The sequence below is a fragment of the Eumetopias jubatus genome, unplaced genomic scaffold (genome assembly GCF_037043125.1).
Source record: "Eumetopias jubatus isolate StellerSeaLion01/CBP00866 unplaced genomic scaffold, mEumJub1_p1.0 scaffold_7, whole genome shotgun sequence".
In the NCBI taxonomy this organism is placed as follows: domain Eukaryota; kingdom Metazoa; phylum Chordata; class Mammalia; order Carnivora; family Otariidae; genus Eumetopias; species Eumetopias jubatus.
In genome coordinates this window covers 28888703-28914473 of record NW_028274813.1, presented here as the reverse complement: position 1 = coordinate 28914473, position 25771 = coordinate 28888703, and the positions used below count along the sequence as shown (strand labels likewise).

The window sequence follows — 25771 nt, the reverse complement described above, 5'->3', positions numbered from 1 at the left end:
ATGGAGCAAAAACAGGCTGACAGACCAATAAAGAAGTTGCAGTGATTCCAGGCAGGAGCTGGTGGAGGCCAGATGAAGAAAGGAAGACAGATTTGGAGTATATTTTGGAGAGGAAGCTGGTACAGGTGATGAAGGAAAACAAAGCCAAGGATGAATCCTAGGATTTTCACTTTTGGCACAGCATTATTGTTTTTAAAGAACAAGGTCAGAAAGAGATATATATAAGAACTAGAATAGGAAAGACAGCAAGACACAAATGAGAGAAAGATGCAGGGAAATTATTGAACTAAGAGATGTGTAATTTTTTTTCTAAAGTAAGACTCATTTACAAATTAAAATCTCAGGCAGAATTTGTAATGCGGGGGATCACATAACACCACAAACAGCTAAAGTTAGTTTTAAAGATTAAATGTGTCTACTATGGACTAGATTGCATCTCCCGCAAAATGTTATATGTTGAAACCCTACCCCTCAATGTGATGGTGTTTGGACTGGGGGGTCTCTGGGAGGTGATTAGGTTTAGATGAGGTCATGAGGATGGCAGGAATAGTGCCCTCATATGAAAAGACGCCAGAGAGCTTGCTTCTCTCTACCATCATGTACCAAGGAAAAGCCATGCGAGGACACAGCAAGAAGATGGCCATCTCCAACCCAAGAGGACAGTCCTCACCAAACATGGACACAGCCGCACTTTTATATTGGACTTCCAGTCTCCAAGACTGTGAGAAATAAATCGCTATTGTTTAAGCCACTAGTCTGTGGTATTTTGTTAGGCAGTCCAAGATAAGTGCCTGCTGATACATTCGTTTCTTTTGAAAAGCCACTGTGCACCATGATGCACTTCACAACTGGCCTACAGGTAAAAATTAAGAGACACCACTAGGACAAAGAGCCCATCTTTGAGATTAGGATCCATCACTTGGGGTTCCAATGTCCTGACTTAACCGAATGGTGTCCAACTCAAGGACATTCACGTCTCAGCTTCCCAATGTTGATAACCATGTGACTTGGGGCAAGTGACACAACCTTTCTGAGACTCCGTCTCCTCCTCTACAAAATGAAGAGTTCCAGCGTGTACCTATGTGTGCAAAGTGCCTGGCACCTGGTAGGCCTTCTGTCATTTCTCCCCCTCTTTCTTCTCCTATGTAAAATAATTTTATTTCTGGGCGCCTGGGTGGCTCAGTGGGTTAAACGACTGCCTTCAGCTCAGGTCATGATCCCGGAGTCCCGGGATCGAGTCCCGCATCGGGCTTCTTGCTTGGCAGGGAGGCTGCTTCTTCCTCTGACCCTACCCCGTCTTGTGCTCTCTCTCTCTCTCTCTCTCTCTCAAATAAATAAAAAATAAAAATCTTTAAAAAAAATTTATTTCTGATAAAGGTGGGGGTTGGGGGGGATCAAAGGCCTAAATAAGCTTCCCAAGAAGTGACACATGATGGGAGAATTCACATTCACGCTCCATGTCCATGAGTACATCGGTCAGGGTCTGTGTGCCTTGGTGTCCTCTAGGAGACACAGCATCTACCTTACTTACGGGTTTGCTGCGAGGAGTGAATGAGAGAAATGTGGCCTGCCTAGCGCAGTGTCTGTCTGACACATTCAAGGAACGTCAGCAAGTATTACTGTCATTGTCATTACTCAGGATGTGGAACTCTTCAATCCAGAATCTCCTAGGTCATTAGGCCCAAAACATGAGAGAAAGAGAAATGAAAGAGGCTCACAGAAAGGCAAGTCTGGGTGGATGCCCCATCCTGGGGAAATGGGACGGTAATACAGGGATGCTACACGGGTGGGACTCTACTCCACAGCTTCCTCCTGCTGGGTTTCCTGCATCCATCATATTTCCCCAATTAAACCCGTACAGAACGATTGCTGTCCTGCATCTGAGGTTTAGCAAAGGATGCGCCAGGGCCAGGCCAGGCTCTGATAGCTTCGCCTGATGCCAGTAAGACCCCCACAGGCAGTTAGTTTCCCGGGATCACACAGCCACAGACAGGCCCTGACTCAGATTAGCGATCTGTGGTCATAGACATGCTCTGCTGGTCCGAAGGGCACAGAGATGGGCTATCAGCATTTGCAGTGGGCAGGCATGGTGCCAAACACCCACACTATCTCACTGAAGCCTGGAAGCAACCCCACGAGGTCAGTACGGTTACTCTCTCCATCTTACAGATGAGGCAACAAAGGAGCAAGGAAGTGTCAGTGACTGACCCACGTTCACACAGGCACAAGATGGCAGAGTGACAACGTCATGACTCACACTCTGGCCTGGCCAATTCCACTGCCATTCTCCCAGCCAAAAGGTCTGAAAAATTAACTCCAAATCTGTCCTCAAGCCCAGAGGGACCCCTCAGGTTTCTCTTCGTTTGCTTTATAATCTGTAAACTGTTTAGTTAAATAATAATTCACCTGAAGAACACCTGTTGTTAGTTCCCAAATTTGCTCTTGAGGAAGAGAGAAGCAGCTCACTTTTCCAGACAGAGCCCTGTATCTGAATTTTCCTCTCTCTCCCCTGGAACAAAGCCTGAATTTCCTGCGTCAAGATTGGTAAGTGGTGGATTGTGTGCACTTTATGGTTTTTTAGGCACCTTCAGAGTGATCCAAAATCCTTAAGCTTGTGTCAAAGGCAATTTTCACTCTCTCTCCTAAAGCTCTACTCGTTGCCCCCGGGCCATATGCTAGAGGACAGGGATGTCAGGAGACTAATGTCTGTTAGATCTTTCCCATCAGTGTAGCAATGACATCATATGCTTCTTTTAGGTAATTTGCACATTATCAGACTAATTTTCAGATTATCTAATCAGCCGACATTACCCTTAATCAACTCAGCTCTCCTCTTCCAGTCCTGCAGAGTACAACGTGCCCTCCAAAAGCGCACTAGGGTGGGGCCTTCTCTTCTCTCGGCAGATACCGAAAGCCTAGCTATGTGTCAGGCACCCTGTCATTATGCAGAAGACGGAGACCTCCCAGGACCCAGAACAACCCAACTTCTATTCCACGGGCCTGAGAAACAGGCTTGAAATAAATTTTATAGCTCCACGTTTTTAAAAAGCACTTCCCTCTTAGGAACTGCAAGTGTGTTATAACATTTTATACTCATTTATGCTCTCAGGTAAAAGAGACACACCATGTGACAATTAATAATATGTCAAACAACTTTCTTTATAAATCATACGTCCTTGCCTTCTAGTAATTGCTACTGTGGCTCTCCCTTTCATTACAGGATGCCAGCTACACAGCCTAGCACAGAAAATGCTTCCAGCGGCGGCTCCCGCTCACTCTCCCACCATTCTTCCAGGGCTACCGTCGGACCCAACCACAATCCCTTGTCTGGGGCATTGTGCTATTTCATACCTCCCTGCCTTTGCCTCTACCTGGGAAATTCCTCTTCATTCTTCCAGAGCTAACTTGAATGTCCTCAGCGAAGTCTTTGCAATGGTGCAGTGGTTCTCAAGCTTTTGCATGTCCCAGAATGCCCTGTAAAATACAGATTGCCACCCCCACCCCCAGAGTCTCTGTTTCAGAGACTGGTGGAGTCAAGAATCTGAATTTCCAACAAGTTCCCAGGCAATTCTGATGTCACACGGGGAGCATGGCTGCCCTAAGTGGTAGAAAGTGTACTGTGCCCTTGAGCCCTTCACTAGTTTATACATCCTCCATTACACACTCCTTCTCAGGACAGGGAGTAAGACAGTATCTAGCACACGGGTACTAAACCAATGGATGGATGGATAGAAGGTTGGGTGGACAGATGAATGTAGTAGACTGAATTTATTTACACAGCTTTTCCATTCAGGTCCAGGACCTCAGCAATGCCCACACCCACTCCACCTCCCAGAAAAGTACTTTGAAAACAACATCTTTAGTAGATTCCCACTGTGCATAGAAGATAAAAGCAAATTCAAGAAGAGTTTTGGCATGGTGAGCATGGGTCAAAGAGTTCTGAATTCTAATCCAGTTCTCTCTGCTACCCTGGCCCCACTGGGACTGTTTACCAAGGTGGCATTTCAGAAGTCACAAGAGAATGCTTCTGAGTGGGGTGCCTGGGTGGTTCAGTCGGTTGAGCGTCTGACTCCCGATTTCAGCTCAAGTCATGATCTCAGGGTCATGCGATTGAGCCCCACATCGGGCTCCGTGCTCAGTGGGCAGTTTGCTTGAGACTCTCTCCCTCACCCTCCGCCCCTCCCCCTGCTCACTGGCACTCTCTTTCTAAAATAAACAAATAGGGGCACCTGCATGGCTCAGTCGGTTAAGCGTCTGCCTTAGGCTCAGGTCATGATCCCAGGGTCCTGGGATCAAGTCCCAAGGGCTCCCTGCTCTGCGGGGAGTCTGCTTCTCCCTCTCCCTCTGCCCCTCCCCCCACTCATGCTTGCTCGCTCTCTGTCTCAGATAAATAAAATCTTTTAAAAATAAATAAATAAATCTTTATCAAAAGAGAGAGAGAGAATGCTTCTGAGTGGCACCACACAGAGCCCTAACCTGCCCCCCATCCTCCCTCCTTTTATTCGTATACATGTAGTCTATGTGTGTGTGTACCTGTATGTACACGCACACACCTGCGCGCACACACATACATACGCACGCTGATTTCATTTGTAGAAAGCAAACAGAGGTCATCAGAGAAATGCAAGAAGGAAGAAGAATCCAGCCTCACGCAGGGAGGGCAGGGGAGGGTGACAGCTTAGGTAGGGAAGACCCCATCAGAAAAGTCCTATCCCCCCAAGGTGAATGTCGGAGCTCCAAGCATCCCAGCACTGCCTATAGCTGAGGCGGAGAGGCAAGGGCATGAAGGAAAGGGGACGAGGCTACAGAAGAGACAAGAAGTGTATACTCAGGAGAAAACACGCAGCGAGGAGAGGAACAAAGGCAAGAGAACAGGGTGGATTGCTGAGCTGGCGGCCCGGGGCAGCCTGGGACTGGGGGGCAAGGGGAGGTCAGTGCTGGCTCCGGCACTCCACTCTGCCTGAAAGCAGGCGTGAGCATCGGCTTGGCGGGAGACACAGTCGGGGGGTGCGACGAGGGACAGCAGGTGCACCAAAGTCAAAAGGTCTCTACTGTTGCCGGTGGTGTGAGCGCAGATGCCCATGCCATGGAAAACTCCGGAGTCTGTAGGGCTGTTTTTCTCCTAGGCCTGCGTGTGCTCACAAGCAGCTGGGCCACCCTGCAGCTCGGCTAAAGAGGGAAAAGTCAGCGTTCCCACTTTGCTGGCGTCCAGAACTTTTCCTGTGGGATCTGCAGATTAGCCTCTTGGATGAAGCTCTCCTGCTCCCTTCCCCCAGTCCAAAAGCCTTGCCAAGGAAGGATCACAAAGCTGGGACCTTCGATGCCGCAGAGCTGTCGCATTCAATTCACCACACAGCCCCAGTTGCATTTAGGGGCAGGATGGATGGGAGCCCACCCCCACCCCAAGCAGTGGGAGCAGCTAATGACTGGGTATTAATGATGCCGGCAATTAGTGCTCGCGAGAAAATGGTTGGGGGACTGCTCACCAGGGGAATGTGGGAGGGAACAGAGCAGACATTCAGAGCAGCAGACAGATTGGTGGCATGCGTGACGCAGAGAACCTAGGAAGAGCTGCTGTCTCTTAGATCTGTTCCGAGAAATTGGGGAAGAGGGAAGGAATGGCTTCTGTGGCCTCGGCGGCCTTCCTGCCACATCCTCCTTGCTAGCAAAATTGGAGTTAACCACAGAGTTCTCAGAGGCATCGTGAGCAGACGTTGTTTAAAAAAGGTGTTTGCGAAGGTTCTGGAACTTTCCCCGTGTAAGGAGGCCCCTGATGAACCCAGGGACAGCTATTCTTTTCTATGCAGCTTAAAACCCTTGGGTTTTTGAAGAACTCAGTTTGTCATCAGCAGGGGAGGGGGGAGGGGAGAGGACTCGCAGCCACACTGGGGACACACCTCCATCCAGGAGGAGGAGAGACATCGCTTCCTGACTAAGCAAGGCCATCTGGCCTCATGGTGAAGACATGAGGAGAGAGAAGACGCTGAGTCACGAGAATACGTGAGGAGATCCTGGTAGACAGAGGGAAATAGGCCAGCGTGCACCCCGGAAGTCAAAAGCCAGCAGGTGCAGGCATGGGGCAGCCGGTGGCGGGGGGGGATGCCTAAGGAAGAGACTTCCTTGATCTGCTTCGGGCCTGCAGCATACCTTGGGGACCACAAGGAACCTTCCTCTGCTGTGGCCATCACTGTGCACACACACAAAAGAGACACAGACAAAAGAGAAGCATTCCAAACCCTATTGCATGAGTAAAGCACCGCAACACGGGGACCAAGTGGCTTGACATTTGAGAAGAGATGTAAAGAAGATAAGCCAGCACTGGGTGGAGTGGGAAATAATACAAAGTTAACAAATACTTCAGAGAGAGCAACTGTGACTAATAAATACTTTCCAGATAGCAATCCAAATCAAAAGAGATCATTCTCGGCCTCCTTTGCCGGAAGAGACAATAGGTACGTCTAGGCCACTGAGATCAGAGAAGGGATAAGAGGAGAAACAGAGAGACGCAAATGCCGGCTGCCCCATACATTTTCCTTTCTGAAAGACTGGACCAAGGGAACCTCTCCCCAGGGAGGAGGGAGAGAGAGAGCTCGGCGTGCCTCAGAAGCTGGCAAGGGAGGTGGGCTAGTTCTGTCAGACCCTCCTGCCCTGCTTCCCAGGTTCTGTCCCGATGACAAGAGCAGGTAAGGAAATAAGGGTCTGTCACATGAAAGACTTGAACCCTGCAAGCGAGTAGGAATTAAAGAAGGTATATGGGCTGAGCTGGGTCCCCCCAAAAATGTGTATGTTGAAGCCCCAACCCCGGGCCTCAGAACGTGACTCTTCTGGGATAGAGCCTTTAAAGAGGTGATTAAGTTACAGTGGGCCCTAATTCAATCTGACTGGTATCCTTCTAAGAGGAAACTTAGACACACAGAGAGACAGCGGGGCTATGTGATCACAGAGGGAACACCATGCAAAGAGGCAGTGAGAGGGCAGATACCTGCAGGTCAATGACAGAGGCCTCTGAGGGAACCGACCCCGATGACACACTGGTCTGGGACTTGCAGCCTCCAGAAGAGCAAGAAAAGTAATTTCTGTTCTTTAAGCCACCCAGTCTGTGGTATTTTGTTATGGCGGCCTGAGCACACGAATACAGAAGACAATGTTACAAGGAGAAAGGAGGGTGGGGTTAGGCAACCCTGACACTAATCCCAAGAAAGGTCTTGGCCAAAGTATGTTAATCATTTCAAGTATTTGATGAGTAGCCGATGGACAGCTGTTGACTAAGTTGATGGACTAAAATGCACAGGAGTCACCCTCAGATCCTAGAGTCTGGATATTTTTAAAGGTCTGACCCCTTTAGTTACATTGCATTGCTCACCTTAAGAACACCTACCACAAAATCTCGTGAACAAAATAAAAAAATACATGGCCTGTCCACAGTTTTTCTTCACCTAATGATCTTAGAATGACCCACATCTTGAAACAGGCTCTAAAAACTCCATCTTGCCACCCCATTTTGAGTTTTTGACAAGTGCACGCAGATCATGCTTGCTGATGGAGTGCTCAAGTGAAATGCATGGAGGCTCAAGGGCAGTATTTCTAAGGCAGGAGAGCCCTGAACCAAAATTGTGACCCCTATAATAGCCAAGGCAATAGATCAAGAATATTCTACATCTCTTGGTGGCCAAGGCAACATTTGAAATGTCCATCTGAATTGACATGCCCAAGGGCTATGCCCACATTAGGTTAGTACCCGTGAATGGAAGTTCTAGAGCTGAGGGAGAAGAGGAACAGGTCTGGCATTTGACAACAGCCAGGTAAGGATGTTTCCCTTCTGCCTTAACGCTCACATCCCTTCCTCTGGGAACAGAACTGGGGATGCCACCTGGCCCACTCACTCTAAGCCTGGGGCTCAGATGACCCACAGGGCAGCTGGGGCTGCGTTAAAAGAGCCAAGTCACCACAGGACGTTGAAACCAATCAATGGGTGCCACCAAAGATGCCAGAGGTGAAAAGAACACTCTATCACCCTGCCCACCCACTTCATCACTGCCCCAACCCAACAACTGGGAACTCACGTCTGTGGTTCTCATTTCTGTGGTTGGGCGGGGACCGGGTCTCCTGGTCTTGAGCCTCATCTCCCTCCTCACTGGCCAGGTGAGTGTGAGCGTAGTGGTAGCTAAGTCCTGGCCGGTTCTTGTAGCGCTTGCCGCAGACTAGACGGGAAGAGAAGAGGGGAAAAGGCAAAGATTAGCAAACTCTGCAGTCACTGCCATCATTCTCCCAGGCAGTGCCTCCCATCTGTTTACCCCAGAGCTGGGTGTTCCTTAAGAAGTGTCTCCCACCCTCAGCAACCTTTGCCCCGCTGGACAGAACGGACACCACTGTAACAACATGGGCCCAGGTAAAGAAAAACCAGAAAAGTAAAGGATGGAAGTTGAACTGTGAAAGAGCTCCATCATTTCCTATCTGTGAGACCCTGGGCAAGTCACTCACCCTCTTTGGGAAACCCTCTCAGTTTCCTCAGAGGGAAAACGGGAATAATGATAGGACTTAACTCATAGAGTTGTTGGGATAAGATGATCTCTATGCAAAACACTTATCACAGTGCTGGGCACGTCGGAAGGGTGATGATTATTATAACTTTGAGGCCAAAGAGCACTGGTGGTCCATCCAGTCCAACATGCCATGGCACAGATGAGGCAAGTGAGGCCCAGCAAGCCCAAGTGATCTGCCTGGGAACACGCAGCTAGTTGAGGCAGAGCCACTAGCACCCAGGTCTCCTGGATTCCCATGCAGTGCTCCTCCCACCACACGGTGGTTAACTCTGTATAAAGTACACAAGCTTGATACGGATAATATTTTGATGTATCACACGGTGATTTTGTGCCAGAAAAACACATCCCAATTCTGCCATGGAAACCACGAAGCCAAGCCACTGTTGGTAGATGTGGGCACAAGAGCTTGTGCCCTTGATGCCCCAGGAAGCCTCTGATACCCAAAATCTAGGAACGTGTCCTCACAAGCTCGACCTCTCACGTGGACAGTGTGAGACAAGGACACCCAGCAACATAAATATGGCTTCATTGGGCACAGAAGAAGAAAGGGGCAGTTCCATTGGTTGGCTGCCCAGTACCTCAGAAGCAGAAGCCTAGCTAAATGGCTTAAGACTAGACCACCCCCACTTTCAATGAAGTTGGATTTAGTGGTTCACTGTTTAGAATGATACATGTGGCTAATTTTTAGTCCTTATCAAAGTTAAGTATTTCCTCTTATCCTTAGAGTTTTATTACAGGAAAATCTGATCAGCCTTTCAGCATCTACTGGTATATGACTCTCCAGCAGTTTGTTGATATGGTGAATTATGTTGATTTCCTAATGTTTCTTCTTATTGAGCCATTCTTATATTCCTAGAACGCTCGCCATTTGGCAAAGAGTGCATTATCCACTTGATAAACTGCTGCTTTCTATTTTCTAATCTTGCATTTTGGATCTATACTCAGACTTGAGATAGATCTAGAATTTTTGACCTATCTTTTACCGCATTTCGATTTTATGGTTATGCTGACTTCCAAAAATGAATTGAGGTGATTTGCTGTGTGAAACTGGACAAGATACATAGCCTCTCCGTGCCTTTTTTCGTATCTAGAAATGATGATAGTACTACTTGCCTTGAAGGGTTCTAGATAATATTTGTAAAGTATCTCACTCTGTACCCAGCACATAACAGATGCTCAGTAAATGGTGGCAAGGGGCTTCAGCTTAGCCTGCCACATCTTAAGTGCTGGGCCCTCCTGAAAGAAGGACTTTGAACCTGGCCTCAAACAATGGAATTTAGCAATGGTTAGACTTTCTTAATAAGGTGAGAGTCTGAAATTCAAGTTGGTGACCTAATGACTATAAATTCAAGTCCTACAATTGGCTATTTACACTCTCTCTCTCTGTTGTAAATATTTCAAAAAAATAAAATGGCACTAGACATCTCAATTCCATTTGACTCGGGAAATGAGACCTAAAGAGGCCCCTGAGGCACGCTCTGGGCCTGCTTGTGGCTTCTTCTATTTAACCTTTGCAATGATCTGAGGTCAATAAACAGCAAATTGTGGGGTCACTGGCTATAAATCCACTTAGTAACCAAGCGTACTGTTGTTGAGGAATAAATGTTTATTAAGAATCAGGACAAGAATAGTATTTCCATGAGGATGCCTCAGCTGACTCTGGAGACCTCCCTACTACAAACTCCACAGCATTCCATTGGTGCCATTTTGTTGTGTCAATTATCACTGTCTTCCTTAATACAGAATTTCAGGATCTTAATAATCATGGGGTCTCACTTATCAAATTGTTTTATTCTCGCTAATGCTAGATGCCTGGGACAATTCCACGGATCAGGGAATCACGACCCATCCAAGCAAGCATTTCTTCTTTGATCTCCTTGAATCATAGTTACATCTGCACTGAAGGACTTCTCTCAAGGACAGTTTCATACCAATTTCATCTTCATAACAACAACTCCACCCCTTCTGTTGCCATGCACATACCACACCTTCAAAATATATTCATTGAATAGCTGATGAACGAATATGGAAACACTTTGTGGGAAAGCCAGGAGATAGGGGAGGAGGAAAGCGTGTAGAATCTGATCCATCTATCCACATTAATCTCATACTAATAGGTCTTTAAACCTACAAAACCAAACCCAAGCAAAGAGCTTCCCATATCTCCTTCCCCAACACCATAGAGAGTAATGATTTTTAGAGTAAATCCTTTTGCTAGAAAAGAGATTCTGGAAGAGTAGTCCCCAGACCAGCACCATCAGCATCACCTGGGAAGTTGTTAGAGATGCATATTCTTGGGTTCTCCTCTGATCTACTGAATCGGAAACTCTGGGGGTGGGGCCAGAAATCTCTCTTTTAACAAGCCCTCCAAGTGATTCTGCTGCACACTACAGTCTAAGAACCACTCTACTAGAAGAATGAATAGATTTAGGCTTGACTCTGTCCACCCTAGTGCACCTGCCCTTTGAGATGGATGGAAGTGGCAAGTAGGGGCAGTGAGACTTGTGCTCTGTCATTAAAGGAACCAGAACCAGACAGTACATTGAGGTCATGGAAACCAGACCTCTTATGCATCATCCCTATACACAGACCCACAGAGCTTTCCTGATGGAGCTGCCCTTTTCACCACCTGTTTATACCATGTTATTCCGCATCACCAGGTCTTCATAATAAGCACCTCATATGTGCCCAGCCCTGTGGCATCAGAAGGACAAACATAAAGGAGAGCCCCAGTGCCCTCCCTCCAGGAGCTCCCATTCTGGCGGAGAAGACGTAGAAGTCAACAAGCAAAAAGGGAGATGAGACAAACGCACCAGTGTGCACATGCACGCAGGGAAGAGGAGGGGCCAGCACACCTGCTTGAGTGTGGAGGGAGGGCTTCCTGGAGGAGGTGGGTGAGCTGTGGCTTGCAAGGTAGCAGATCATTACCAGACAGACAAAGGAGGCAAAGGCTTTCAGGCAGCAAAGCACATTCCGCCCAACTATGGGGACCTGTGGGCGGGGGTGGGGCGTGATGGAGCTAACAAGCAAGGAAGCCAGGCAGGACTTTGTCCCGGAAACGGGAAGCCAGGGGAGGATTGTAGCCTGAGGACCGACTTACTCAGATTTACATTTTAGAAATCCCATTTAAGCCTACAGCACAGAGGATGGGATTTGAAGGTGGCAAGAGGCTATTTTAATTTTCCGTGTGTGAACAATGAGGATTTCAGGATGGGAGAGGGGTTAAAGAGAAGGAATCTGGTGGAAAAGGGTGGGTATAAGCAGCAAGGAGAAGCCTAGAATGACAGTAACTTGGCCTTCCTGGCCATGCGCCATCCAGGCCCTGTCTAGCTCCCTAGCCTCACCCAACACCACATTCCACCACCTTCTCTGCCCTTCTGCCCATTGCCTTTCCACTCCATAAACATCTTTATTTCTACCACAAAGCCTTTACACAAGCTCTTCCCTTGGCCTACAATGGTCCCCAGCAACAGTTTGCCTAATGAATGCTTCATCATTCCTCAGATGTCAGTTCAAATGTCCTTCCCCAGGGAAGTCTTTCCAGTCAAAATTAGGACCCCAGTTTGTTACCTTCCTAGGACAAATCATGGCTCACTATGTGTGCCCCCCACCGGCAGCAAGCATGGCAGGCCCTGTGTGTTTGCACACTGCTGTATCCCCAGTTACCAGCACAGGGCAGATCATGACCGGCACTCGATGTCAGTTAAGGGAAGCAACAAAAACACCCAGGTTCCTATGGGGCAATAGGTCGAAGGATGAGGAGGAAAACCAGATTTAAAGAAAGAAGAGAATGTTCAGTCTGGGGTTGCCCTGCACACCCTGAGCTTAGGAAAAAGATGTGGATGTGGAGGTTGGCAGGGCGGCAGGAGTTAGGGATATGGACAGGAGGAGAGATTATGGAGACAGAGAAAAAAAGGTGGACAGTGGATAGAACTCAGAAAACACCAGTATCTCAAGAATCTGGTGAAAAAAGAGAAACTGGTTTGTTTGTTTGTTTTAAGTTTATCAAGAAAGACTCATCCAGGAATGAGCAACATCAGCCAAAGAGGTAGGGTTTCTAAATGTCCACCACTAGATGAATGGATAAAGAAGATGTGGCATATATAAGCCACAGAATATTACTCTGCCATAAAAAAAGAATGAAATCTTATCATTTGCAACAACATGGATGGATTTAGAGGGTATAATAAATTAAATAAGCCAGTCAGAGAAAGACAAATACCATACGATTTCACTCATATGTGGAATTTAAGAAACAAAACAGAAAGAACAAATTTAAAAAGAGACCAAAAAAAAAAAAAAAAAACCCAACTCAAATATAGAGAACAAACTGATGGTTAACAGAGGGAAGTGGTGGGGGGATGGAGTTCAAGAGCACACTTAACATGATGAGCACCGCATAATATATGGAACTGTTGAATCACTGCATTGTACACCTGAAACTAATATTAAAGGTATGTAAATTATACTGGGATGTAAATCATACTGGCATTTTTTAAATTTTTTTTTTAAAAGAGGTAGGGTTTCCAGATGACAGGACCAAGGATTCCACCAGTCACGGCCACTGAGAACAGCTACTGAGTGTGTACTGAGTGCCAGGCCTGTTCTCATGATCCAGGTCAGTTTGCTCACTGCAACCCAAGTCCCCGTTTCACAGATGAGAAGCCGGCAGAGCCAGGAGAATGTCAGATGCCCAAGAAGGGTTGAGAAAGATGGGGACTAGAAAGAGAGCACTGGATTTGACAACCAGGAGGCCACCTTCGTAAGAAGGGAATCCACGACCTCATGGAGCACGAGACAAGACTTGAGAGGCCCAGGATGCTCCTGGAAATGAGGAAGTGGTGACGGGGCTAAGAGACCACTCCTTCCACCAGTGAGGCTTGGGGGTGGGGGTGGGAGCAGGGGTCAGGGAGGCTGAGTGGGGCTCGATCTTTAACAGGGCACATCCCGGAGCAGGCTCACAGGCAAAGGGAAGGAGGTGAGAGGGAGGGGAGTTTAAAAGGCAGGGTTAGGAGGAATTGGAGATAATACAGCATGATGCCTGACCCCAAAATGAAGCTTCTAAGCCAAGTATCGGGCCTTTGAATGACTTCATCCTAGGGACAAAAGATTTCTAAGATTTATCTTGGTGGAACTGTATCTGGATCAGACTGCTACATTTTGATGGAAAGAAATGCCTTAGAAATCCTACTTTGATTGGATTGGAAGAAAAGGAAAACCCAGCACTATTTAATAATATCTCCCTGCCACACCAAACACGGACGGACCAGCTTCATGGGCGTGGGACCCGTGCATTCAGACAGCGTCTGTGCTCAAAAGGGCCCCACACTTGGCTTAACACTTTGCTATCACCATCTTGAAATTCTCAATACATATTGAACGAAGGGCCCCTTGTTTTCATTTTGCACCGGGCCCCGTACAATGTGTATCTGGTCCTGGAAACCTGTTAGAGCTGGGGTCAGAGATCAGGAACTAAGTTACTCGAAACAAACAACCTGACAGCCTCGATATACGGGAGCTGCCACGTGGAACACAGGACCCAAGCAGCCCTGAGCTGGGAGTAAATGCCCGTCTGCGGTAACCTTGGAAGTCTGGCCAGGGCATTTCAGTGCCACCCTTCAGAGAGGCAGTTTCTCGGTGGTGAGTAAGTGGGTAGGATGGACCGGAACCGCCTGGACTCAAAGCCCTGCCTAGTCTGCTACTGACTGCCTGTGTGATCTGGGCTGAATTGCCAAACCTCTCTGTGCCTGTGTGATCTGGGCTAAACTGCCAAACCTCTCTGTGCCTCCACATCCTCTGTGGCAAATGGGGATGATCACAACAGCACATCTGCCTCACATCGTCGTGAGAGTCTGTGAAAGAAACACATTTAAAACAGTGCCTGGCTCGTCCTGAGGGACAGCCATTGTCGGCTCTTATCAGCACCATGGCCATCAAAGCAACGGGAATAAACCCAAAAGGGGAGGGGGGTAGTAGGCATTTCTTCTCTGCGGTCGGTCGGGGGTGATGGAGTCGCAAGAAAAAGAGGGTGGGGAAAGTACACTCTGAAAATAAAGTCTTAGAACCTTCTGCTATCCCTTTATCACGTCAGCAACCTCACTCTGGAATGATCTGTCGTGCGGAATCAGACCGAGCCCCAAGACTGCTGAAGCACTCAGAGAGGGCTGCGCCCCATCCTCCCACCCTGGTCTCCATCCCCGGGGCCTGCTCCTTTGTGTCCTGGCCCTCTGAAGCCATCACCCCAGGGACCGGTCAGCCTGGCCTGGGCACAGCCCTTGGCCCTTGTTTTCCCCTTGGCAAGTATGCACCTGGATTTGTGTTCCTGGCACGGTGCTCGGAGGGGAGCGGCTGTGACAGTAAGGAAGGTCCAGCTTGCCTTCCTCTCTCTCCTTCCCCTGGGGCGGATCCATCTGTCAAGGTGCAGAAATCGTGCTTGCCCACTTCCCCATCCAGAGCTGGATTCTCCAGGTAGCACCTCCCGTCTGGAGTTATGAATACCTTCAGTGTTGCCCCAGAATATTTACAGCAGCCCCCTCCCCGCTTCAACCCTACCCCCACTCACTCCTTGTCTGGGGGAGCAGGGTGGGGGGAGGCGGCGGGGGCGGCGGGCGGAGAATCAGGGGCAGTTTGTGTGAACAAAGCCGGCTGCCGCAGACAGCAGCATCCTTCCTGCAGGGGAGAGACAGCCGCCTTCCCCACTGATAACTTAATGACTCTGGCACATTTTCATCAGTCCAACTTGGAGCACGCAGTGGGTATCTGAGCCAGTGGTTTCCGAGAGACTGAAAGCAATTACGGGATGAGCGCCCAACGACAAAGCCTGGGCCTCGGGAGTCACCAGGCCGCATCTCATTCCCAGTTGTGCCCCGTGGCACTTGCATCCAACCCGAGGAGGCTACTTCCCTCTCTCTGCAGCTCCACAACCTCATCTGTAAAATCAACCCAACCCAACCCACACTTACGGGCTGTGAGGCAGGCACACAGTCCTACGCTGAATTTCACAGTAGCTCACAAGATAAGGATGTTCATCCCCACTGTACAGATGAGGAAACTGAGTCTGAGGGCATTGAAGCAACTCCCTCAGTGGCAGGGTCAGGATTTGAACTCAGGTCTGCCTGACTTTGAAGCATGTGACTGAAAGATGCGTTATCCTCCATGCGGACACCCCTCCCAGTGCCTGGGGCTGAGGTCTCTGGCCTCTTGCTCTCTGCCTCTTGTGACGTCTGGCCAGTGGGAGGCAGGGACAGGAGAATGGGGGGTGGGAAGGGGAAGGTGGGGATTTGTGCCCTGCCCTCCCTGCTTGGTGCAGGTACTACCCCACCCCCCCATCCGGGGCACCTTGCGTCCTCCCCCTGCCCCTTGGCTCCCCATCTCCCTTTCGGCACTTCTATCCTGCCCACACCTCCTTAATCGTTTTGTCATCCAATTCTCTTGCTTTCAGCCCTTCTGAGTAGAATCCTATGTCCCAGTGGGCCCAGGACAGATACAAAAGGAGGCCATTTTGACAAGGGGATCCTACCCTACCAGACTGGGTCATAGACGTTTGGGGCTCCTCACACCTTCCTGACTTCTCTCTGCAGAACCATGTGGGGGTTGGAGGAATGTCTACAACCAGTCCCCCAGAGAAGCCCCAAGTGAGAAAAGCCCTGCATGACTCAGTTTGGGATAAAACTCAGGAGATACTTCAAAAAGCCGCCAGGTCAGACTTGCATACTCATGGTGGAGTATTAATCCCTATGACTATTTTAAATGGTTAGGCCTTACCCAAAGAGCCAACCATGGCTCCACTGAGCTCAAATGATGAGAGTAGCCCAGGTCCTGCAGTGTCTAGGCACCAAGAGGCTCCTCTTGGGCAAGTCCCTGTGGGCTTCTCTTCCCAGCCTCGAAGTCCAGAGGCCAGACGCGTGGGTGGCCTTCGGGAGACCTGGGGTCTGGCCCTGGCTCTCCTACTAACCAGCTATGCACCCTTGGACAAACCCCATACTTCTTTGGGCCTTGGTTTTCTCATCTGTAAAATAGGACAATTTAATCAAATAATCTTGAAGTCCTTTGATTCTAGCACTTTGTCATTCTCTGTTTTCTCTGGGCGCTCGGAGGCCTGTATGCCTCCTGAAGGAATTAGTCCCTGGACTCTGATAGAAAACCAATGTAAGCTCCCAGCCTTGGGATCCACCCAGGGCTGCCTACATCCCTCTCCCCTCCCCCTCACCAAGCCAGGTCTGCAGCTGCCTTCCTGTGGCTTCATTTCTTCTTCCAGGACACACTTGGTGCTTATTTTAAACTGAATTCTTCTGGATAGAAGCACAGGGGGCTGGGAATAAGGGTGGGATGTAACATCCTGATTTTTCAAAGCCACATTCCTTGGGGCCTGGCACTGACCCATGTATGAGGAATGAGTCCAGAGACAGGATCTATCAAATGCCAGGGATCCGCAAATTCTGTATCTTCATTGAGAGAGGGCTTCTGCTTATTTTAGGAATTTGCTGTATATGAATGTGACTCCAGTTTTTAAAAAACAGGAAGAATGGAGATAAGCAACAAGCTTTTCATTTCTAAATACTATATAACCTGATTTCGGATCCCCAGCAGAGAATGCAGAAACTCCCAAAACCAAAGCATTAAATGTGTTAGTGGGACTCTTTCCTGCCCTGCTGAGAAGCAGGGTAGCAGAACTCTGTTAAACTCTGGGATCTGCCTTCTTGTGTCCGCTAATTGGCTGTGTGACCTTGGGCAAGTTACTTAATCTCTCCAAACCTGGGTTTCCTGGTCTGGAGAATGGAGCTGATAATAGTTCCCATCTCACATGGGTGTTACAAGAACTGAATGAGTTCATCCTTATAAAGTGCTCAGCACAGTGGCCGGCACACAGCAAACACTCAACATTAGCTGGGCTCGCTAGCTTCTCTGGTTCCTGACACCTCCAGCAGCCAGTGCACAGAACAGAACTGGGGACCCAAGGTAGGTGCAAAATATGTACTTTCCTGACTTGGCATAAAAAAAATAAATGTTTATTGAGCGCAACTATGAACCAGACAGGGAGCTAATTGTTTTTGCACGTGGTCTCATTTAACCCTCTTGGAAACCCTCTAAGGTTAATCTTATTGTCCTCACTTGACACAGAAAGAAAGCAAAGCTCAGAGACAAATCCTTGGGGATTTTGTCCAAGGTCACAACCAGGAAGTGATGCAGCAAAGATGCAAATCCTGGACTTCTGACTCGAGAACCATCTTCTGGCGTCCCCTTTGCAGAGACGGTATCTTCATTTCTTATTCTGGTGTGTCCTACACTAGCATGTCCTTAATCTACTTAAAAGGGCAAAATATAATCCTTTTTTTAATCATACATTTAAAATTACTTAAATAATAAATATAAATGTCAACATTTCTGGAGAAAATAAACAAAGAAAGGTTAAAAAAAAATTAGACCGATGACCATAAAGTATGGCAGCCCCCAGATCTGGAAATGTGGCTAGTGTGCTCTCCCTCAGGATCTCAGGGTGAATATCTGCCATAAACGCTGCCTCAGATGCAGATGGGGCTTTATTTGTGAGTCCCGACCTATCCGGTATGTCTCATTGGCCTTTTCCTGAGGTAGACCCCCATCCACCTGCAGCATCCCTGTAAGTGCCTCACTTCCTTTGGGGAACCAAATGTCCAGTAGCATGTGGTAAATATTCCTGCCTGGATGTCCTGCTAGTTCCACACACTCCTATGTGAAAATTTCATCATTCTCCAAAATTACCTCCTCCTCTAGAATATTCTAGTTAAGCCTCCCTCGTGTCTCCACAACCCAAGACTTCAAGAGTCATTGTTGCTCCGCCCTCTCGCTTGGACCCCACATCCTGTTCTGCAGGGTTTTCACTCATAAAGTCTCTCCTGTTGTCCCGGTCTACTTTGTACCTGCTGTCATCACCATCCAGACTTCATGTCTTCTCCTATCTCCTTCTCAGCCACTGGACTCAAGGCTCTCTGCCCTGAACACACCTTTCCAGAGATGTGTCTGGGATCATCATGTTCACCACTGACGATTCGGGCCAACATCTAAGAAAATCAGCCGCGCCTTCCCAGTTCCCTTGTCCAACTCTGTACCCCCCAATCTTCCTACCCCAAAGCTCTGCTCTGACCAAGCTGGTCTCCCTCCTGTCCTGCTATGTGCATCCCACACTCCACATTTTGGGAGCAACCACAGTGCTGGGGCTGGGATGCAGGATGAATGTAGTGTACGTCCTGCCTTCCAAAGGCTGACAGTCCAGCCTGAAGAACAGACAGACTGCTATCATCCAATGTGACAGGGGGTGGCCTACACAAAGGTATGTACAAGGTAAGGCAGATTCCAGGAAAAGGTGAGTGCCAGGAGAGGTGGGAGACACTGCAGGGGAGGGAGGGAGGCATTGCTGACTGGGATCAAATCCTGTCTCTGCCATTTTTTGCTGTGTGACCTCAAGAAAGTTAATTAACCCCTCTCCTCCCCAGTTTCCTTATCTGTAGGTTGGAGAGGATCATACCATCTGTCTCATGGCACTTCTGTGAGGGTTAAAGAATTAATACAGATAAAACCCATAGAACATTCCAGGCCCATAATATAAGTCAACGAACTTATGCTATTGCTATTACTACCCCACTGGCCCACCACCACCAACTCCCACACATACGCCTCCATCCCTGGAGAATAAAGTCAATTCAGTACTCATTCACTGGAGATATGCTTGGCCTCCTCGGGAAGCAGCTCCGACACACTGGCTCCTGCCCCCCGACCACTCCCTCCCCTGAATCCTGACAGCGCTCTCTATCTACTCAATGAAATACGCTTGGCGGGGTGTTACCTCTGTGATATCGGCCTTATCTTTCCAACTCTGTTGGAGATAGAGGAAATAAGGAACAGGTGAAGGAGGAAGAAACATTCATTAAGCACGACCCAGGTGCAAACATTTTTACATACATTATCACACGTGCCTTTCCCAACCATGCACCATCCCCTCTCCACACCTGAGGACATGGAGCCTCCTAGTAGCAAAATGATTTTTTTCAAAAATGCCCCAGATAAAAAGCTAACAAGCGGCAGAGCCACAATTTGACCTCAGCTTTTTCTCACTCCAAAGTCAGTGCACATCCCTCTTCACCGAGCTTTCTCTCTCACCTGGGCAGCAGGGACCTTGCTTCCTACTTCCCTTACCCCCCCCCACCAAGACTTGAAGTAAAAGACATCAAAGGCTGTGTACCAGGCCCTTTGACCTCACAATTCCACTCCTAGGAAATCATGAAAGCATTATGCAAAGATACAGCCACAATATTGTTTGCAATAGTGAACAAACTTTAAACCGTCTAAATGTCCAACAAGTGGAACACAGCTTGAGCAAAACTGGGGCGTGCCCACGTGATGGAATACCGTATAGCTCTCAAATGTCATAAACATGTCTTCACTGACCTGGAATGATGCTTCCCATGTACTGCTGAGTGAGGGCATGGGTTAAAATGGTCTGTACCATGGTGTGCATACGTGCATGTGTATGTGTGTGTGTGTGTGTGTGTGTGTAGAAAGAGACAGAGACGGACAGAATCCTCCAATGGTATACAAAACCAAAATGGAAGCTATCTCTCAGGAGTAAGATTATGGGTGATTTTTATTTTTCCTTTATGCATATCTGTAATTTCTGATTTTTTTGCAATGAATATATACCATTTCCATAGAAAAAAATTATTTAAAAAAGCAAACTGCTACACATGTTCATATCTACCCTGTCATCGGTCATCTACATCTTGGTAGGAATTATTTGCCACAAAGTTTGCATTCAGGAACAGCTAGCTGAGAACCAGCTCTGACTGGAGGACAAAATAATTCAAGAGGCCGTGGGTTACAGCTCAGAAAAGGCAAACCAAGTCCTTGAGAGCCAGAGGTGTAGGCCAGGGAGGGCAGAGCAGGCAGCAGGAGCATAGGAAGGGGAGAGATGCAGGTGTGCGGGGAGCAGGGACAGACTGCAGCTTCTCTTCAGCCCTGCCTGCGGCCAGCCCTGCTGGGTGCTACCGGTGTCCACAACAGGATGGCATTTAAATATTTAAACAGACCCAGCTTCGCTGTCACAAATGCACTCCATCTCCAGGGATCAATCCCATGCCACAGGCCCTGTTCCACAAATCAAGTTTCTGGGGCACAGAGCCATTCCCACCCTCCCCCGTTGCACCCCATGCAAGGACCTGCAAGATAATAGCACGGACAACTGAGTGATGAGCCCGGCTTCCCTTCAGTGACAGGGGCAGCCAGCCTGAAGGCCGCGTTATTGGCTTTTCCACTGCAGCTCGAAGCTAAAAGCACATGAGTCTTAGAGAATGTGGGGCCTTAATGCCCTCAAAAAAAAAAAATTTTTTTTTTAATAAGACTGCAATAGTCATCTGATTCTCCTGTACACTCAGATATGGGGGAATCCAGAGTAATTTTAGGAAGTTGAGGTCAAGCAGATTTTGTGAGACTACCTTGGGTGCAAGCTGCGTCTGCCCCATACGCCAGTCCATCCAGCCCACAGCCCCTCTCAGCCTGTAACATGGCGGCCCGACATCTTGTCTCCAGGGAGAAGAGCCTCAATGTTAAGCCACTGCCTGAGAAGAAAGGAGCCCATGGTGTGGGGAAGGGGTGCTGATGGGGGAGGTCTAGACACTCAAAAAAGGAGCCCCCTCATTGACAAACCAGGAAAGTAACATCATAGCCCCTGAAGGGTAGAAGCAGGACCAGACCCCCAGACTCTTGGCTTTTCATCCCATACCCTTCTCCCTCCAGGATTCCACCATCAAGAGGAGCAGGAAGGAACCCCAAACCCTATTCTGACACTGTCCCATTTGGACATAGTTACACCCCCACTGAATTTCTAGAAGGGAGGCAATACTGTGAAGTGGCCATGTTTTCAGTCATGGGCCACACAACCAAAAATACATGCCTGTGGGGTGAGGGTGGTGGAGAACAAAGTTTTTACTGATATGGAGGCTGAGTTGAGAGCACCCACTCCTGATGTGTGAATACCCAACATGACTCAGAGGTGAGTCATGCTCCTGGGAGGACTTTGATCATGTCTATTTGCCTTTTGTCACTAATCCACCCTAATGCCCCAGTTTGGGGGGGGGTGATTTTAATAGATTTAAATGTAAAAGGTTTAAAAGTATATAATCTATTCCATTCCACTGACTCCAGCTTGCCAGCCTGACGCCTAGAAGCCATCTGTTAACAATGGACACGGCTTCACCTCATAAATGAGATGTATGTGATCATTAATTCACTTCTCATTTTTTTTTTTTTTAGAGATGGGGAGACAGGGTGGGTGGAGGGAGAGGAGGGAGAGAATCCTAAGCAGGCTCCGTGCCCTATGAGGAGCCAACTCGGGGCTCGAGCTCACAATCCTGAAATCATGACCTGAGCCAAAATCAAGAGTTGGACACTCAACCAACTGAGCCACTCAGGCACCCCATTAATTCACCTTCAAAGATTTATTTATTTATTTGAGGTGGGGGAGGGGCAGGGGGGGAGAGAGAGAGAGAGAGAGAGAGAGAGACTCTTAAGCAGACTCCATGCTAAGTGCAGAGCCCAACGCGGGGCTCCATCTCACAATCCTGAGATCATGACGTGAGCCAAAACCAAGAGTCAGACGCTTAACTGACTGTGCCACCCAGGTGCCCCTAATTCACTTTTAAAACATGTTTTTTCCTCAACTCTCAGGACAGCCACACTCCAGGGTAGGAGGGCATATTTCACCCGCAGGATGTGTGGACAAGTCCCCTCACCTCTCTGTGCCTCGGTTTCTTCATACTAAAGTGAGGTCAATTGTCCCCGCCTCTTAAGGTTATTGTGAGGATTTACAGAGACAGTGTACGTAACGTGCTCGGCACCATGCTCTGCACACCGTAAGCACCGTGAGCAGGAGTGATCGCCGTGATCAGAAAAAGCTGGGAACAAAAGACAAGCGTTGGCAAGGCTGTGGAGAAACTAGAACACTTGTACACTGCTGGTGGGACTGCAAAATGGTGCGGCTGCTCTGGAAAAGAGTATGAAGCTTCCTCAAAAAACTAAAAATAGAATTGCCATAGGATCCAGCAATCCCACTTCTGGGTATTTGTCCAGAAGAATTGAAATCGGGATCTCAAAGAAATATTAGCACTCCCATGTTCATTGCAGCACTATTCGCAATAGCCAAGATGTGCAAACAACCTAACTGTCTGTTAACAGATGAATTGATAACGAAAATTTGGTAGAAACATACAATGGAAGATCCTTCAGCTTTTAAAAAGAAGGAATACTTCAATACGCAACAACAGGAATGAATCTCGAGGACGTTATGCTGAGTGAAATAAGCCAGTCCCAGCCAAACAAATGCTGCCTGATTCCACTTATGTGAGGTATCCCAATAGTCAGCCTTGGGGCATCAGAGAGGGGAATGGTGGTTGCTGGAGGCTGGCAGAGAAAGGGAGTTACGAAATCACTAACCAATGGGCATAAGGTTTCAGTGGAGCAGGATGAATAAACCCTACAGATCGGCTGCACGGCATTGTGCCTATGTTCAGCAATAGATATTGTACACTAAAAAAATGTATTAAGAAGGTAGATGGTAAGTAAAATAAACAGTAATATAAATAAACAGTAAGATAAACTTAATTTTTTAAAAAAATTTTTTAAAGGAAAAACTGGGAATGGGCGCCTGGGTGGCTCGGTCAGTTAAGTGTCTGCCTTTGGCTCAGGTCGTGATCCCCAGGTGCCTGGATGGAGCCCCGCTCAGCAGGGAGCCTGCTTCTCCCTCTCCCTCTCCCTCTGCCCCGCCCCCCCCCCGCTTGTGTGCTCTCTCGCTCTCTCAATTAAATTTTAAAAATCTTTAAAAAAAAAAAAAGAAGAAGAAGGAAGAAAAATGGGAAGGAGGAAAAAAAAAAACTTCACTTCCATTGTGCCCAGCAAAGGGGTAAAGGGGGGCTTGGCTCCCCCCTAAATGGCTGCTGCTTAGAGACACCATGTTCTCCCTCTCTCCCCCCTTGAATATCACCCTACCACCCCCATCTTCTCCCCTGTGATGCTTCCTGCACAAAGGCAATGGCAAAGTGGGTCTCATCCAGAGGCAGTCCCAGTGATGCTAATAGAAAATTCAGGGTTGGGAGCAGTTGGAGAGAGAAGAGATAAACATTTAGAATGATTTTTAAAACATCCCAGTAGCCCGACCCAAGGACTGCTTTCATACGTCTGTCTCCAGTTATCATCCCACCTCTAAAAGGGGCTAATGATACTGTTAGGATTTAAAGCTATTAAGTAAATTAAGGCCAAGTGCTGGATTGCTGAGTTTTATATGGGACTGCTGAGTTTGAGATCAAGGCTGGGGGGACAAAAATGAGAAAGGAAAGATTCTAAAGAGACCAACTAAAACAGTGAAGCAAGCCTATGGCAGTTGGCGTGGAGAATTTCTGAAGACCCTAGAACTTCCAGATGCCAAAAGCAGGGAATAATAAAAAGGCTGAACAGTTAGAGGCCAGAAGCCTTCAAATTTGAATGAAGTAGACCAGTCACTCTCAAAAGTCAGTATTCAGAAGTAACTCCCCTGAGGAGCTCTCAAAAAAAAATTGCAGGTTCCTGGGTCTGCTCCCTGTGGTTCTGATGCAGGAGGTCTGGTATGAGGCCTGGGAATCACATTTTAATAAGTATCTCGGGTCTCTCTGTGCAAATGGTGCAGGTCCACACTTTGACAAACACTGACGGCCATCCCCACAAAGTCAGATTCAGTTGCTCTGTGGATAACGAACACTTTTCTTCGGCAAGAGATTGAAACGGAAGAAACAGAACTTTTATCCTTAAGCTTGGTAAATGTTCAGGATAATTAATAGGGATTGGTTACGTGCTGGAAAATGAAGTATTCATGTACACACACACCACAGATTGGGTAAAAAAATAAATTATGTTCAGATGATTTAGTAGTTCTCTGAGATGGAATAAATTCGATGGCTGCGTGAAAGGCAACAGGCAAACTATCTATCACCTGAAGTTAGCAGCTAAGATAATATTTCAACCACCCATCTTGAAAGGGATGCTTGGACCAAGAACATAATAGGACAACTACATTTAGGAATATAAACCAGGAAGGGTTAAACATAATCACATCTGAAAGATAACTATTACTACTCCACATATAAACCCAGGAAGAGGTGGTGGGGCACAAGGTGGCCTAATATTTTCATAAATAACTTGAAAGATGGAGTGGGGATTATGCAAATCAAACCAGAGAAAACACAACAATGGCAGGGATTGCAAATCTGCAGAGGATGAAATTCAACTACGGGGCAATGCCTTTAAATTTGCCTTTATTGAATCTTGTATATGGAAGTCACATATTATTGTATCTCTTTATTGAGACTCAGTAGGGCTAAATGTGGAGTGATTTATGGAAGAAGGAATAATCAAATGCATTAAGTAGAAAGGAGCACGCACCTGGCGAGGCATGGGGTCAGGACAGGCCCTGCATGGGAAGTCGTGGACATGGTGCACAGGGCAATGGGCGGGCCAAGTACTTCTGTTCTCTACAGATACGGGCTGTTATTAAGAGCCGATGTGTAAAATAAACAAGAAAATGTGTCGGTTACTCTTGGAGTTACTTGGCCTTGGTATTACTTCCAGTGGGAGTGCTGAGCTTAAATGTAAACCTGGAAGGGAATTTAGAGCCAGGCCATCACAGAGGTTATGGGATGTGGCCCTAGATAAACCAAGAATACAAGGGGATGTGAAAAGCGTCTCCAAAATAGACAAAATGCTCAGTGTGCCCATTTGTTGGGAAAAGATGTGCAAAAGATAAGGAGGCCTGTAGGAGAAAAAAAAATGTAGCTCCTATCAAGGAAAAACAATCCTTCAGAGCACAGTTGGAATCATGGAAGAAAGGGTAGCTTATGGTAACACCATCCCTGGGGACACTCAAGGAGGTGACCAGACACCTCTCTACTTAGGATGCATTAGAGATTATTAAAAGCATTCCTTGCTCAGTTCGGGGGTGGAGGGTGGGCCTCATGACCTCTCCAAAGGTCACCCCTATCCCAAAGGATCACATGTCTGAAGGGCACCAGATAAAAATAAAGTCTATTAATCACCAAGGTGCCACACAATTTCCTACAAGAGCCAGAAGAGACAAGGGCAATCTACGGTGGACCCTGGTCCCCTGAGGGAGAACAGAGGCAGCGGCTGTGTGGGCAGAGCCAAGGAATCAGCTGCTGAGACTTCCAGAAAGC

At 47.8% G+C, this 25771-nt stretch overlaps 1 protein-coding gene across 2 annotated transcripts in view; it reads right to left on the bottom strand.

Annotated features, from left to right (window-relative positions):
• Positions 1–25771, bottom strand: part of DPF3 (double PHD fingers 3) — a 244816-nt gene that overhangs the window by 65215 nt on the left and 153830 nt on the right. For both annotated transcript variants that reach the window (XR_015768484.1, XM_088024537.1), the window contains exon 7: positions 8064–8201. Coding sequence is in view for 1 of the 2 variants with exons in the window: in XM_088024537.1 (XP_087880663.1) it covers positions 8064–8201 (138 nt within the window). In the remaining variant the exon portion in view is untranslated. The remainder of the gene's footprint in view (positions 1–8063; positions 8202–25771) is intronic.